The sequence below is a fragment of the Lissotriton vulgaris genome, chromosome 8 (genome assembly GCF_964263255.1).
Source record: "Lissotriton vulgaris chromosome 8, aLisVul1.2, whole genome shotgun sequence".
NCBI lineage: Eukaryota > Metazoa > Chordata > Amphibia > Caudata > Salamandridae > Lissotriton > Lissotriton vulgaris.
Genome location: NC_141696.1, coordinates 1191874011 through 1191890897, shown reverse-complemented (window position 1 = coordinate 1191890897; position 16887 = coordinate 1191874011). Strand labels below are relative to the sequence as shown.

The following is a 16887-nucleotide window of genomic DNA, read 5'->3' as shown; positions in this document are numbered from 1 at the left end:
AAATTATGAGCAGGGTCCTATTACTACGTCTGGAGGAATGGGCTGAAGCTAACAGTATCCTTGCGGATTCTCAATTTGGTTTCCGCAAGGGTCTTGGCACCATTGAGCAGTGTATCAATTTAGATCTAATTATCGGCAAATACACTAAAGCTAAACAGGGCTCTTTATTTCTCTGCTTCGCAGATCTTACCAGTGCCTTTGACCTGGTGGATCACGCTCTTTTGTGGTCCACATTACTCGAAATGGGAGCCCCCGCTGCAATTAGTTATTTTCTGGCCAGATTATATAACAAGTTGTCAGCTCAGATTCGCTTTGGCCAAGCAGGGGAATGCACAAAGAAGATCAAGGTCAAATCTGATATCAGGCAAGGTTGTGTTTTAGCTCCGTTACTTTTCTCCCTTTTTATAAATGCCATGGACTCTGATTTGAAGAAGGGTCAAGCAATTCCGGTACTGCTTTACGCAGACGACACTGTCCTACTCTCGAGAACACCTATTGGTCTGCAAAGATTAATGAACCATTTCTATGATTTTATAAAGGGGAGGAAATGACAAATTAATAATTCTAAAACTTTTTTCATGGCTTGCGGGGAAAAAGGTGAAACAGCTTAGACCGTTACAGTTTAAGGATCACACAATTGAAGTTGTGGACAAATTCTGCTATCTAGGAATTACCTTTAGCAACAGTGGCTCGTGGGCCCCAGAGTTACTTAATATTAAGGCCAAGATGGGCAAGGGGTCCTCAGGGGTTTTTCGATTTGCCTCTAAATTAGGCAGTCGTCGTCTACCTGATATGCTAAATGTCTACCGGCATAGATGCGCTTCAGTGGCTCTTTACGGTTCGGGTGTCTGGGGACACTGCCAACAAGGGGATTTGCAAGATGTCGAAAATACATTTTTAAAGAGTTTCCTCTGTCTCCCAACGTCGGCATCTACCGAACTGGTTCATAATGAGGTGGGGTTGGAATACCTGACTGATTTAACTGGATTGAGGTCCCTTATGGTCTGGAGGTCAATTTGGGCCAAGGATGAAACGGGCTTTACCAGGCGAATAATACAAGATTGTCTTCGCCTGGATAAAGTCAGCCAGATCCCTTGGCTAAAATATGTTTTGACTTCTTATAAAGATGTGTTTGATCTGGATGTTTTTAGTGACCCTGTCAGTGCCACCAATATATCTAAACAGGAGGTCAAACGTGTCTTTTTGGGGGATAAATCCAAACTGCGTAGAGAAGTCTGTAGCCACTTTACCACTCATTTATTTTATAATTCTAACAATGGGGCAGGTTATGGGATTCCAAAGTACCTAAAAGTAATTACTAAGCAATCTCATCAGTTTGTTCTCACCAGGTGGAGATTAGGTATTGTTCATAATTTGGTGGCATCCCCCCGGATGAAAAAACATACGTCAGTTCCCTGCCCATGTGATGGAACCACTAAACAGAGCACGCTGCACTTTATGCTAATATGCTCCTTGTATTTGCATCTCCGTATCGTTTATCTTAAACCCCTTTTTAAGAAATACTCTGTGTTCACAGTTGCAACTGCTATGAGACACTTATTTGCACTTGATGTTCCGGATGTCTGTTTTTATACTGCGACTTTTATCCTAAAATCAATGTCCACTAGAAAAAGCCTGGAATTCTAATTGTGCCCTTTCCTGTATTAATTGCTGCCATGCCTACTATATTCCTTCCCCTTTGAATCATCTTAAATCTTGTATTATACTGTAATCGTTTTAATAATTTTTTATTGATGCTGTATCTAATATTTTGTGTGCTTTTATGATTGTTTATTGAATAATCGAATAAAGCTTTCAAACTGAAACTGAACTGAGTACCGTTTAGTGGATTGAGGAAGGCAGGCACTGGCTAAGCAGCTGTTTCAGGGCCAGGTTGAGTTCCAGTTGGCTGTGCCATTGAAACCCCATCTTTAATCACACAATTGTGGGTTGCCACCTGACCGGTTTTATACCAGTGTGGCCTTTATTTGAATATCCCGGCTGGAACAAAAATTAAAAAATTCCCCAGTATTTTATCACCTTTTCATTTAATAATTTAAACAGTAAATATAAGAAGGAAACACTTTAAAATGTGTTCTACAGCTGCCCCAATGGCCCGTGACTGATAATCATAGTGAACAAAGAAAGAAAGGCCTTGTTAAAAATGAAAACATGCTATTTCATATAGATTTGTACTTAAAAATCATATCTGGGCTTTTGCAGAATGTTAAAAATTAATGGATGGCTATTAGTTTTCTTTGTGAAAGGCGGCAACCCCAACCACACAATCACACAGTTAGCAACTTGACCTGCCACTGTATCAATGGGTAATGGTATGCCAAGTTAGCAACCAGCCTTTTTAATTCAACAGACCACGCCTAATAATTAAGAATAAAATTGTGAGAGGTGTGCCTGTTGATTTTAATCACTGATTGTCACGTGTGGATTGAAAGTTACCGCTCCACTGCACCCTTTACACTTCTTTGCTTTGTTTGGGACACTTTTTCTTTTTGTGAACAAAATGACTACCTATGATGAGAAAAGGGGCCCAATCTGGTGAGTACCTGCCAGTTACCCCGAGGGTGGTGCGCCCGTGAGGGGTCATTTTGTTCTCCACACATTTTTTCATTTTTTCACTTTTCCTTGTTGTACTGTGCAAATTATTGGTCCAGACAACTTTTCCGTTCCGTGTGACTGTCAATTGAAGATTGCAAAAATATTTTTTAATAAGAAAATTGGACGAGGTGCGGTTTTATACCCCCAGAGACAAATATATTAGTGGAATGGGCAGTGTAGCAGTAGAAATTGATGGTTGACTCTCCTGCTGCAAAAAGAACACCCACTGATTTTTCGTCTAAGAGACAGGGTTTTGTGGCATTGATGACTGCCACTGTATCAGCCAGTACTAATCACGCTTGCTTTTGGAACTGTAGTCCTGAAGTTCTGCACCAAACGGTGGTATCAGCAATGGCCATTGCCTTTTGGTACTACTAGGGCTCGATGAATGAACACCCTGTACCATCACCCATACAACATAAAAAAACATGACATACACCAAGACCTAGGAGGGTAATGAAATGAGTTCAGTTGTCCATTTGTGTGATGTCTGTAACGGCTCACAAAGTAATGCTTTAGTTACACCTCGTTAATCAACCATATTTCACAATTTCTTGTCTATGTGAAACTGGTCTTTCAATGATATGTTCAGTTGTAGTGTATCCTATTGAACTTCATTGTAGTGACCTTTCATACCAATTCGGTTTTGTGATTTTTTTTATTGGTGCTGTATCTAATATTTTGTGTGCTTTTATGATTGTTTATTGAATAATCGAATAAAGCTTTCAAACTGAAACTGAACTGAGTACCGTATAGTGGATTGAGGAAGGCAGGCACTGGCTAAGCAGCTGTTTTAGGGCCAGGTTGAGATCCAGTTGGCTGTGCCATTGAAGCCCCAGCTTTAATCACACAATTGTGGGTTGCCACCTGACCGGTTTTATACCAGTGTGGCCTTTATTTGAATATCCCGGCTGGAACAAAAATTTTAAAGTTCACCAGTATTTTATCACTTTTTCATTTAATAATTTAAACAGTAAATATAAGAAGGAAACACTTTAAAATGTGTTCTACAGCTGCCCCAATGGCCCCTGACTAATAATCATAGTGAACAAAGAAAGAAAGGCCCTGTTAAAAATGAAAACATGCTATTTCATATAGATTTGTACTTAAAAATCATGTCTGGGCTTTTGCAGAATGTTAAAACATTAACAGATGGCTATTAGTTTTCTTTTTGAAAGGCGGCAACCCCAACCACACACTTAGCAACTTGACCTGCCACTGTATCAATGGGTGATGGTATGCCAAGTTAGCAACCAGCCTTTTTAATTCAACAGACCACGCCTAATAATTAAGAATAAAATTGTGAGAGGTGTGCCTGTTGATTTTAATCACTGATTGTCAGGTGTGGAGTGAAAGGTACCGCTCCACTGCACCCTTTACACTTCTTTGCTTTGTTTGGGACACTTTTTCTTTTTGTGAACAAAATGACTACCTATGATGAGAAAAGGGGCCCAATCTGGTGAGTACCTGCCAGTTACCCCGAGGGTGGTGCGCCCGTGAGGGGTCATTTTGTTCTCCACACATTTTTTCATTTTTTCACTTTTCCTTGTTGTACTGTGCAAATTATTGGTCCAGACAACTTTTCCGTTCCGTGTGACTGTCAATTGAAGATTGCAAAAAGATTTTTTAATATGAAAATTGGACGAGGTGCGGTTTTATACCCCCAGAGACAAATATATTAGTGGAATGGGCAGTGTAGCAGTAGAAATTGATGGTTGACTCTCCTGCTGCAAAAAGAACACCCACTGATTTTTCGTCTAAGAGACAGGGTTTTGTGGCATTGATGACTGCCACTGTATCAGCCAGTACTAATCACGCTTGCTTTTGGAACTGTAGTCCTGAAGTTCTGCACCAAACGGTGGTATCAGCAATGGCCATTGCCTTTTGGTACTACTAGGGCTCGATGAATGAACACCCTGTACCATCACCCATACAACATAAAAAACACGACATACACCAAGACCTAGGAGGGTAATGAAATGAGTTCAGTTGTCCATTTGTGTGATGACTGTAACGGCTCACAAAGTAATGCTTTAGTTACACCTCGTTAAACAACCATAAAACTCACAATTTCTAGTCCATGTGAAACTGGTCTTTCAATGATATGTTCAGTTGTAGTGTATCCTATTGAACTTCATTGTAGTGACCTTTCATACCAATTCGGTTTTGTGATTTTTTTTATTGGTGCTGTATCTAATATTTTGTGTGCTTTTATGATTGTTTATTGAATAATCGAATAAAGCTTTCAAACTGAAACTGAACTGAGTACCGTATAGTGGATTGAGGAAGGCAGGCACTGGCTAAGCAGCTGTTTTAGGGCCAGGTTGAGATCCAGTTGGCTGTGCCATTGAAGCCCCAGCTTTAATCACACAATTGTGGGTTGCCACCTGACCGGTTTTATACCAGTGTGGCCTTTATTTGAATATCCCGGCTGGAACAAAAATTTTAAAGTTCACCAGTATTTTATCACTTTTTCATTTAATAATTTAAACAGTAAATATAAGAAGGAAACACTTTAAAATGTGTTCTACAGCTGCCCCGATGGCCCCTGACTAATAATCATAGTGAACAAAGAAAGAAAGGCCCTGTTAAAAATGAAAACATGCTATTTCATATAGATTTGTACTTAAAAATCATGTCTGGGCTTTTGCAGAATGTTAAAACATTAACAGATGGCTATTAGTTTTCTTTTTGAAAGGCGGCAACCCCAACCACACACTTAGCAACTTGACCTGCCACTGCATCAATGGGTAATGGTATGCCAAGTTAGCAACCAGCCTTTTTAATTCAACAGACCACGCCTAATAATTAAGAATAAAATTGTGAGAGGTGTGCCTGTTGATTTTAATCACTGATTGTCAGGTGTGGAGTGAAAGGTACCGCTCCACTGCACCCTTTACACTTCTTTGCTTTGTTTGGGACACTTTTTCTTTTTGTGAACAAAATGACTACCTATGATGAGAAAAGGGGCCCAATCTGGTGAGTACCTGCCAGTTACCCCGAGGGTGGTGCGCCCGTGAGGGGTCATTTTGTTCTCCACACATTTTTTCATTTTTTCACTTTTCCTTGTTGTACTGTGCAAATTATTGGTCCAGACAACTTTTCCGTTCCGTGTGACTGTCAATTGAAGATTGCAAAAAGATTTTTTAATAAGAAAATTGGACGAGGTGCGGTTTTATACCCCCAGAGACAAATATATTAGTGGAATGGGCAGTGTAGCAGTAGAAATTGATGGTTGACTCTCCTGCTGCAAAAAGAATACCCACCGATTTTTCGTCTAAGAGACAGGGTTTTGTAGCATTGATGACTGCCACTGTATCAGCCAGTACTAATCACGCTTGCTTTTGGAACTGTAGTCCTTGAAGTTCTGCACCAAACGGTGGTATCAGCAATGGCCATTGCCTTTTGGTACTACTAGGGCTCGATGAATGAACACCCTGTACCATCACCCATACCACATAAAAAACATGACATACACCAAGACCTAGGAGGGTAATGAAATGAGTTCAGTTGTCCATTTGTGTGATGTCTGTAACGGCTCACAAAGTAATGCTTTAGTTACACCTCGTTAATCAACCATATTTCACAATTTCTTGTCTATGTGAAACTGGTCTTTCAATGATATGTTCAGTTGTAGTGTATCCTATTGAACCTCATTGTAGTGACCTTTCATACCAATTCGGTTTTGTGATTGACCTCTCTCATCACCATGTTAGTATTTCATCATATCCCCACTCCTCTTATACCCAGGACCACTGTAATTATGTGATTTTGCAGCTGTCTCGTTTACGCTATGATTGTGAATTTACCACACTTGCCACATTATTCACCATCACATTCACCGTTTGCTGATTTCAAAGTGATTGTTTTGTTTCTAGCTCCCATGGATCAAAAGGTACAACATTTCAGCCCATGTAGTGTCACACAGTAGCAGACCATTTGTAAAGGTACAGTAGAACCTTTCTGTTTCTGATAGTTGCATTCAGCTGGTAAATTGCTACCTATGTGAGCCATTTCCCAAAGTTATATCAAAGTTTAATAAAATGACTAAGTAGTGCAATAATGCTGCCTCAGATTGTGCAGCATAATGTTTGATCATTTTTCGTTTGCTGCCTCATAATTCAGCAGTGGTGCTGGAACAATTTTCAGAGAGGGGGTGCTGTCTTCACTGTCACATTATTGAAGTCATAAGGATTGTGAAAAATCCAAGAGCCACATAAATAACAAGAATAGCAATTGAGTTACAGCCATTCAGCAGGAGAGTTTTATGGGTGTGGAATGCTAGTCTGGGTGCAATTTGGAGCACACTTTCGCAAATAAATTACAAAGGAATGGTTTGGTAGCCCACTGTCATTTGCAGGCATAACATTTTCTATTGAAATGGCCATAAAATACGCACTGTCATGCAGTTTTACTTGTAAAGTGCTGATATATTTTAAATTTTTGTACAGTTCATTTACATATATTTCTCTTTTGTGACGTGTTAGTGTGTAGAATGAAAACTGACATCCTACAGCCTTTCCTTTCGCATTCCTTGTACCCTCTTTAGGATTTTCAGATAGTTCATTTACCAATCTCCATGTTGAAAGAATAAGGAGGAATTAGTCGGAAGACATAGCCTCACATTTCATCTCTGTCTCTGAGCACACAGCGAATTTGATAAGACAAACACAATTGGAATCTCCAAATTGGGAGATCTAGAGGGAGGCACCCTTGCCTCCTTTGATACGTTACAGGCCACATACCAAGTTCATAACAATCAGTGCTATGCATACTTCAGACTGAAACATGCATGGAGGGCAGAGGGAATTGAAGCAGCAAGTATTCCAGAAGTTGCCCCTCTTGAAGGCAGGCTCCTACAAGGAGAGATCTCAAATAAAGCCATATCCTGGACATATAAAACACTACTAATATTCCACATAATTTAGGGCCTCTTCGAGCTAAATGGGAGGACACCACAGGGCCACTGGAAGATATAGACTCAGAGGAGGCCTTAATGCACCCAAGAGAGGTGGCTATAAAGCAGAAACTCTGGCTAATACAAGTTAAGATCCTACATAGGGTCTATTACAATAGAGCATGGCTGCACACCATCAGAAAAGCAGAAAAACCCAATTGCCTGCGATGTAAAACCCCCCAGGGCACATATATACTTATAGCACTGTGGGAATGTAGCCACATTGGGGAATACTGGTCACGGATACTGGGGGAATTGAACGCAATACTTAATGCACAACTCGAATTAGACCCCCAATATATATGTGGATACTGGGGGAATGGAACGCTATACTCGAGGCACAACTCAAATTAGACCCCTGATATATGTTGTTGGGCATCTCACTGAAATAGACCAGCCACGTAGCAAACTCCTGTTATGCAACCTGGGGGTTAGTAGTGGCTAAAAGGGACATAGCCCGACACTGGGGAGTTCGAACTCTCCCCTCTCTTACAGAGTGGGCAGCCAGCATGGATATGTATATGGTGGCAGAAAGAGTCACCTATAAAGCAAGAGTCTGCCCTCAAAAGTTTATAAAGATTTGGTCCCCGTGGATCACTTATTACGGGCTGGTGATGGAGATGAAGATGATGCAACAGAGACAGTAGAGTGGGGCCCAAGGGCAGGCAGAAATCAGATCCTCCCCCTTTAGTTCAGACCCTTCCTGACCGGCCTTCAAGCTAAGGTCCCTATCCTCATTGATGGAACTGTTATTCTACCTAAACAGAATGTGTTAATATCTGGTGTAATGCTAAGCACTGCTCTGCACAACTAGTGTATCCATGCGCTATGTTGTAACAAAATCAATAAAAACAGGTACAAAAAAGACAGGACTAGAAAATTATACCAGGTGATTATTTTCTAAGGAATTTGGAGGAGAAAAGAGCTTTTGAAGGTAAAGTCGAGGGCAGAGTTCATGAATGTTTTGATAAGGCAGTCTCTGTGTTAGCTACACAGTTGGGGGGAAAAGCTGGATGACTGCATTGATAAGCTGGAAAGTAGCTTTAGGAAAAAGATGGATGAGGAACAATTTTGGTCAATAGAGGAGGTGTTAGGTGATGCCACGATGAGTGAAAGTAGTGGAAAAGCTACTCAAAAGAAGAAACCTCTGTCTAAGGCACGGGTACTCAAAGTACGGCCCGCGGGCCGCTAGCAGCCCGGCAAGCCTGCCTTGGCGGCCCGCGGACCTTATAGACATCACACCTGTGTTCTGTTTTTTAGCTTCAGCAAACACCGCCGGTTGCAGCAGAGCTGAATCTGAGAGACTGCTCTGTGGGGGCTGGGCGATTCCAGCCACAGTCAGAGCGGAGCTGCAGGGGCACTAAGAGCTGAACAAAGCCTCATTAGCAAACAAATGGTCTTTTAAAGACCTTTGAAGTGCTCGGTGCAGCTGTGTGTGTGCCCAGGAGGCTGTGCCTTTCAATATCCCCAGTCTGTCATAGCTGCAACATAGATCACAGAAAAATGCTTAGCGGTAGGGGCTCTAATTGTATTCTTAGATAACAGAGGGTACCAAAGCAGTAAAAGTGAGACACAATTGAATGGTTTAGGTTTCTATTGAAAAGCAAATACTCCATTTGATGGTGTTTTTATAAGTTAAAATTGAAAACTGGAAACCCTAATCATAGTGGAGAACTTGCAATCATTGGCTTCACCGAAACGGCTAGTACTTTTAGTTCCAGGTCCTCTAGAACTCGCAGAAGAACTCCAGCAACAGTAAGGGTAGCTACACCCTACCATGCCTTCTTTAAAAAAAAATGCAAGCCTCCGCAGCAACAGCAAATTCTTAAGATAATAACTGTAGCCTGATTCTGTGACAATCACGCAGTAAGACACCAGCAGGCCTCATCTCAGACTCAGCTACAACACTGGACATGGAGAACAAGTATATAGCCGTGGGAAAGCCCGGGCTGACACACACAGAGGGAGGGGGGAGGGAGGACAGCAGGGACTGACAGCCCGGGTGAGGTGGGAGGGCAGAGCGGGGAGTGAGAGCCCGGGTGAGGTGGGAGGGCAGAGCAGGGACTGAGAGCCCAGGTGAGGTGGGAGGGCAAAGCAGGGAGTGTGAGCCTGGGTGAGGTGGGAGGGCAGCAGGGGGTGAAAGCCTGGTGAGGTGGGAGGGCAGCAGGGAGTGAGAGCCCGGGTGAGGTGGAAGGGCAGCAGGGAATGAGAGCCGGGTGAGGTGACAGAGGGCAGGAGGGATTAAGAGCCCGGGTGAGGTGACAGAAGGCAGCAGGGAGTGAGAGCCGGTTGAGGTGATAGAGGGCAGCAGGGAGTGAGAGCAAGGTGAGGTGACAGAGGGCAGCAGGGAGGGAGAGCCGGGTGAGGTGACAGAGGGCAGCAGGGAGTGAGAGCCCGGGTGAGGTGGGAGGGCAACGGAATGAGAGCTCGGGTGAGGTGGGAGGGCAGCAGGGAGTGAGAGCGCGGTGAGGTGGCAGAGGGCAGCAGGGAGTGAGAGCCGGGTGAGGTGACAGAGGGCAGCAGGGAGGGAGAGCCGGGTGAGGTGACAGAGGGCAGCAGGGAGGGAGAGCCGGGTGAGGTGGGAGGGCAACGGAATGAGAGCTCGGGTGAGGTGGGAGGGCAGCAGGGAGTGAGAGCGCGGTGAGGTGGCAGAGGGCAGCAGGGAGTGAGAGCCGGGTGAGGTGACAGAGGGTAGCAGGGAGTGAGAGCCGGGTGAGGTGAGACAGCTAGAGATAGAGACAGATAAAGACATATAGAGATAGATACAGGGGCAGACAGAGCTAGATAGGGTCAGAGACAGTGACAGACAGAGACAGACCGCGGTAGAGACAGACTGCGATAGAGACAGGCAGAGAGAGAGAGAGAGAGACAGAGAGAGAGAGAGAGAGAGAGAGACTGAGAGACTGAGAGAGAGCCAGAGATACAGACAGAGATGGAGGCAGGGACATATTGAGACAGAGACAGATGGAGGCAGAGACAGACAGAGATAGAGACAAAGAGTGATAGAGGTACAGACAGAGACAGACCGAGACAGGCAGAGACAGCGAGACGGAAAGGGAGACAGAGGGAGGGAGACAGAGACAGGAACAGAGAGAGACAGATAGTGGCAGGGACAGGAACAGACAGATAGAGGCAGAGTGACAGAGTGGGAGAGGAAGACGGAGAGGGAGACGAAGAGGGAGCAGGGGAGGGAGCGAAAGGGAGGGAAAGGGAGACAGGGTGACAGAGGGAGGGGGAGGGAGAGAGAGGGAGTCAGGGGGAGATGGAGGGAGTCAGGGGGAGATGGAAAGAGTCAGGGGGAGACAGAGGGTGACAGAGGGAGAGTGACAGGGGGAGGGAGGGAGATGGAGGGAAGGAGATGGAGGGAAGGAGATGGAGGGAGGGAGATAGAGAGGGAGACAGCGAGAGGGAGACAGCGAGAGGGAGGCAGAGGGTGACCGACAGAGGGAGGGAGTTTGACAGACAGAAGGAGGGAGGGAGACAGACAGAAGGAGACAGACAGACAGAGGGAGACAGACAGACAGAGGGAGAGAGACAGAGGGAGAGAGACAGACAGACAGAGGGAGAGAGACAGACAGACAGAGGGAGGGAGGGAGACAGACAGAGGGAGGGAGACAGACAGAGGGAGGGAGACAGACAGAGGGAGGGAGACAGACAGAGGGAGGGAGACAGACAGACAGAGGGAGGGAGACAGACAGAGGGAGGGAGAGAGACAGAGATGGAGGGAGACAGATGGAGGGAGGGAGGGAGACAGATGGAGAGAGGGAGGGAGACAGACATTGGGACTCATATAGAGGGAGACAGATGGAGGTAGAGAGGGAAGGAAAGAAAGAGAGGGAGGGAGACAGAGTGAGTCAGACAGAGGGAGACTGAGTGAGACAGATAGATAGAGGGAGGGAGAAAGAGAGATGGAGGGAGAGATAGGGGGAGGGAGGGAGAGAGAGAGAGAGAGAGAGAGAAAGAGAGATGCGTGTGTATGCTCAGTTGGTGAAGGTGTCCGCTGCAGGGGCCTGTGTTCAACTTCATGGTCACAGTTTTTTTTCTAGCCCCTCCCCCTCCCCCACTGACTCCGCCTCCACCTGCCCGGCCCTCTGCTACAAACCACACTGTAAATTTAGCCCCCAAGAGAAAGTTTGTGAGTACTCATGGTTTAAGGAGAAGGCCACAAAAGAGAAAGGAGCCTTTAAACAGGAAGGCAAATACAGGTCGACTCAAAAGGAGTTGGGTGGTAAGGATATAAAGGCCACTCAAAGAGATCACAGAGCTATCATCTGTGATGAATCCCCCAGCAGTGTGGCTACCCTAATTTTGTGCTTTTCTGATTTTAATACCTCAGAGGATGACAAAATAGAGAAGAAGAGACTAAGAAAGGAGAGAGAAAGAAACTTTGGAACAAGTTAAAGACCCTTTGGGCTATTTAATGTTTGACCCTAACACTATTCAGCACCCACTTTCTCCTAAATGGGTCCCCAAAAAACTTGTAGCTGAGTATGTAGAATTCTGGATAAGGAGAGAAATGCTAAAAGAAGTTCGAACTAGACCCCGTTCCGAGTGTTCAAGACGTTCTCTAGCCAATAAGGTGGCTTACACACCCGAATTAGATGCAAAAATGATTGCATTTCTTAACAAATTCGGTAGGGAGCCTAGACGAGGGCTCGATACAGGTTTGAAAGGCTGTCAGGACACCTCCTAGATGTTTTCGGGCCCCTAACTAAAATATTTGACCTTTGTGCGGAGGCTTATCTCCAGTAAAGCGCTGTAAATGTCCTAGAAATGAGGCAATGGGTGCAGAGAGCAGTCTGTTTATTGGGGAATTCGAACGCCTCCCTGTGTTCAGAACGTGGGAAGACCCTGCTTATGAAAATTGACCCAAAACTGGCGCCCTTTGCAGGGCAAGACACGAATCAGGAGGCGAAGGGTCTCCTTTTTTGGTGAGCAGTTTGTGGGAGAAATGGCTCGATATGCAGGGGCCTTTAACTCCATATAAAAATTATAACAAGATATTCGGAAGGTTTTTGGAATGGACGGGAGAATGCCGGTTCGATTCCCCGGCCAAGGTTTTGGAATTACACAGAGTTCATTTTCACGTTGATATAGACCCAGTGGCTACCAATCTTCTGGAAACTTCACTAAGTTTCTACCCACAGAGGCAGAGAGGAAGAGGACGTTTTAGAGGAGATAGGAGAACAAGACAGCAGGGTATGTTCGGGAAGCCACTATTTGTCTATGCAGGAAAAACTGGGTGGCAGACTCGCCCATTTTTTAGACAGCTGGAAAGAGATAACTTCCGATCCTTCCTTGGGTGTTACAAATTGTCAGTGCTTACCAGATAGATTTTGTGGAAAATCCGTTCCAGGTAAGACGGCCGACACCTCTAAAGCAATACTATAGCAGATTGGAATTCAAGACAGTTGAAGGATTTCATGCGACTGGAGATTAAACAGGGAAGTGTGCTTGTCAATAAACATGCTTTGGGGTCCACTGGTGATAGACCTGTATGCAAACAGAGTGATTTTACAGATTTTACAGTTGGAGACCAGATCCAGGGGCGCAAGCAGTAGATTCCTTTCTGCAGGACTGAAGGAATTTAGGGAGTTACCCATTCCCTCCTTTTGCATTGATTCAGAGAGTGTTATTGGAAGTGAAAAGGGAATTAGCAGAATAGTGTTAGTACCACCCATTTGGTCATCCCAAGTATGGTATCCAGATGTTATGGAGATGTTGATTGCTGACCCAGTACTTCTTTTGAATACCCCAAATGTGTTAACAAGCGCTTCAGGGGACACTCACAATTTGGTTCTCCAGGGACATTTAAGGTTGATGGCTTGGCTGTTTTCGAGAGGGTCTGGCAGGTGTCGGGGCTATCGGAGGCTTCAAAATTCATTAAGGAGTCATGGGCTCCAAGAACGTTAAAGGTGTACAGGATGGCCTGGGGAAAGGCGTTTGGATCCCGTGTCAGCACCTTTGGTAGAAGTAGTGAATTATTTGACAGACGTTTTCATTGAAGGAAAATCCTATAGTACTGTTAATATTGGCAGGTCGGCGATTTCAGGAGGACATGAATTGATAAATAGCTTACCTGTGAATTAACATGATGTGGTGAAAAGGTTAATGAGAAGTTTAAGAATTAAGGTCCCCCCACCCCCCAGTACTAAAGTATTCGTCGATGTGGAAGTGGACCTTGTTCTTCGAGAGCTGGCTAGTTGGACTGAAAATGAATTCTTGGATCTAAGGAAACATTCTTTAAAGTTGGTTATTTTGCTGGGTCTAGTATCTTTTAGGAGGGTTTCAGATGTCAGAGCACTTGATATTTCGGGACGTAGTTTTGCACCAGAAGGGGTTTGCTTCTTTATCAGTAGGAGAACTAAAACTATGTCTAGAACAATATTTTATCCAAATCTTGACGAATGTAGGAAACTGTGTGTAGTGAGACGCTTGCGTGAGTATGAAAGAAGAACTGAGAGTTTGAAATGCATTAAAAATTCTGAATTGAGCACAGTCTCTATGCTTTAAAGGGCTCCCGCAGAAAGAAGATCGGGCAACAGATCTGGGGATTAGTCACAAATTATCTGGAGATGTAAGGGGAGATTTGTGTGGATTGTTTATAATTTCTTGCTGGACCTAATTGAGACTGCCTTTATGAAAAGTATACTTAACAACTGTTTTTCTTTTTTCTTGTGTTTTTCAATAATTTTTTGTTTGTTTATATTCTTGTATTGTATGCCTCAAAATGACAAGATCTGGATATATATTTGCTCGATAAAAATTGTCTCCCTTTTTGTTTTTTTCTCTTTGTGTTTCTGTACCAACCGACTCATGTGTTTTTGCATAAATAAATAAAATATAAAAAAAGAAAATTCGTAATTGATAATTTCTTTCAGAATCCCACATAAGGCTGTGCCACTCTTTGACTCGTTGGGTCAAGGAAGTCATGGGAAGAGCAAGAATATATCTGTATAAGTTTGGGTTCATTCTACTAGAGGGGCTATGGCATCAAAAGCGTTTTTATTAGGAGGAGGGCTAACTGGGATTTTAGCTGCAACTGATTGGTCATTGTATTCAGTATTAAAAAAAGTATATTTTAAGCTTGTGGTGTGTCCAGTGAGGAATATTATGGCAAGGTTTTAAACATGCATAATATTGGCCTCTGTGCATTGCCATAAAATTCAGATTTTCCACAGCTAGGTTGGTAGAAAAGCATGATTTTATTGAAGACACAGAGGCTGATATTATCCCTCTCTTTGGATTCCCACCCTACAATATTTTTGTTATGGAGTCTTTTCAGGAGGAGACTACAAGAAATGAAATGGATCAATAAAAGAAGAAATGAACTGTCGAGGATGTTTGCAGCAAAAGAAGGAAGATGGCCACCACGCAGGGGACTAAATACACATTTGATTGTTAATAGATTCCTATTTCAGTTCTGTGCATTGTTTTGTAGTTGCTGCTGTGATTTGCGATTAAAGAGATATGTATAATATCAGCCTCCATGTCTTTAATAAAATCATGAACTAGCTGTGGAAAATCAGAATTTTCCTTAATTACAGATCCAGGCTTGGTTGAGGTAGTTAGGGTGTTATAATTTTGATATAGTTCCTGCATTACTTTCAACACCGGTTGGATGCTCACCGGGGAGTTCAACTTTGGCTAACGGCTAGAGTGATCGACTTCGCGCTGGGTGACCGTGTTCGAGACTCGGCAGGGATGCTCAACATCCTGTGGATCTGGGCAAATCACTTAATCTCCCAGTGACTAACAAAATTAATGTGTCCTGTAACACAACTGGTTCTCACGTATATGTCTCAGATAACTTCGGGTCGAGTTCGCACTATATAAAACTCCCCCCCAAAAAAAACTTTTTGACGCATGTACCCCAAGGTTGTTCTATGACGCTTTTTCTTTTGAACAATTTAATTATGCTGCCTTAAAGGCATTTGGTTGTAAAGTTCCTGCTTTGGGATCCAACCACATTTATGTGCTTAGATAGTGAATGATCTATAGCATTTTTAACTGGGTTGGAAAAATTCAGTTTTGAATCAAACATTGCGTACTAAAATCAAATTTCTTTGTTGTTGGTTCAAAAGCTTAAATAGTTCAATATATGCAATATAGTCACACTGATGGGTACAGAATTCAAGTATTTAGGAATTAGGTGTGCTGCTTCTGGAAAGTGGGTGAAACACCTAATTAAATCCAGTACCTGCATCTGCAAGCTTGGAGACAGCACATTTTCGGCTGTCTTGACTGTTTCCAATGCTAAGTGCCTGAGTAGGTCTCACTTTAGTGTAACACTTTGGAGATAGCCTATATGCAATTGTTTGTAATTAAAATCAAATTATTTAAATCACTACTCTGTCTACTAAGTCACTCCCACCTTGCTTTTCCATGAAGAATTACAAATATGTAGCATTGCTCACTGTGCTCACCTTAAAACTTTGCTTTGCTGGATCGCTGGTTATGGCTTTGTTTTCAGAGACACTACGAGTGATCGCCATGCCAGAAGGGGGTTGATGTTTCTTTTCATGTATAAACACAAAATGGCTAGGTTTTCGTTTAGGTCTTGCTGGTACATGGCCCTCCCTGCCTGGACGAGCAGGGAGGGCCATATACGGGCAACCTTCTGAAGAGTCTTGGGTATTGTGGATTGGCCCAGAAATGCAACCTGGAACATATTTACTTGATCCACAGAAGCCTTAATCACCTTGTTAACAAAAATGCAAGGGGCTGCAAGCCTTACTTTGACAACTTGTACCCCCCCACATCAGGTAACTTTATGTCAAATTTAGATTCAGGGTTGTACCAGTTGGTGATGAAACAAGGAAGTGAAACCTGTGCCATTGCCTCTTTTGTTGTCTGTTTGTACACCAACGATGGGACCCAAGTAAGAATGCACTTTCTAGTTTTGTCCTATAGATGAACATCCAGTAGTCAGTCAGTCAATAAAACTTTATTCTGTTTTTCACAACCATAAAAGTATACAATAAGCAGCATATCATTCAATAAAAAAGCAAGTCAGAATAGTACACCTTCTTAGGCCTGTAATTCCTATGGTAAAATACCATCACTCGGCATTTTTTACTCCGCATTCCTTTACTCCTCATACCATGATCACGCAGGTACCTTTACTCCGCATTTTTTTACAACGCATGCCTTTATATATTATATGCTTTTATCACGCATGCTTTTACAACGAAAATCGTTGTAAAAGCATGTTTGGTAAAAGTATATGTTTTAAGGTAAGTTGTAAGGTAAGTATATGGTTTTTGTTTGGGGTTTTGGAGTATATGTTTTTTGGGTTCAGGGGTATTTTAAGG

General features: G+C 43.3%; 1 protein-coding gene across 4 annotated transcripts in view; it reads left to right on the top strand.

Annotated features, from left to right (window-relative positions):
- The window catches only part of NHLRC3 (NHL repeat containing 3), a 110303-nt gene that overhangs the window by 5226 nt on the left and 88190 nt on the right, over window positions 1-16887 (top strand). For 2 of the 4 annotated variants that reach the window (XR_015299341.1, XM_086935062.1), the window contains exon 2: window positions 6495-6563. The exons of the other annotated variants lie outside the window; for them this stretch is intronic. Coding sequence is in view for 1 of the 2 variants with exons in the window: in XM_086935062.1 (XP_086791188.1) it covers window positions 6495-6563 (69 nt within the window). In the remaining variant the exon portion in view is untranslated. The remainder of the gene's footprint in view (window positions 1-6494; window positions 6564-16887) is intronic. 4 annotated transcript variants of the gene reach the window in all.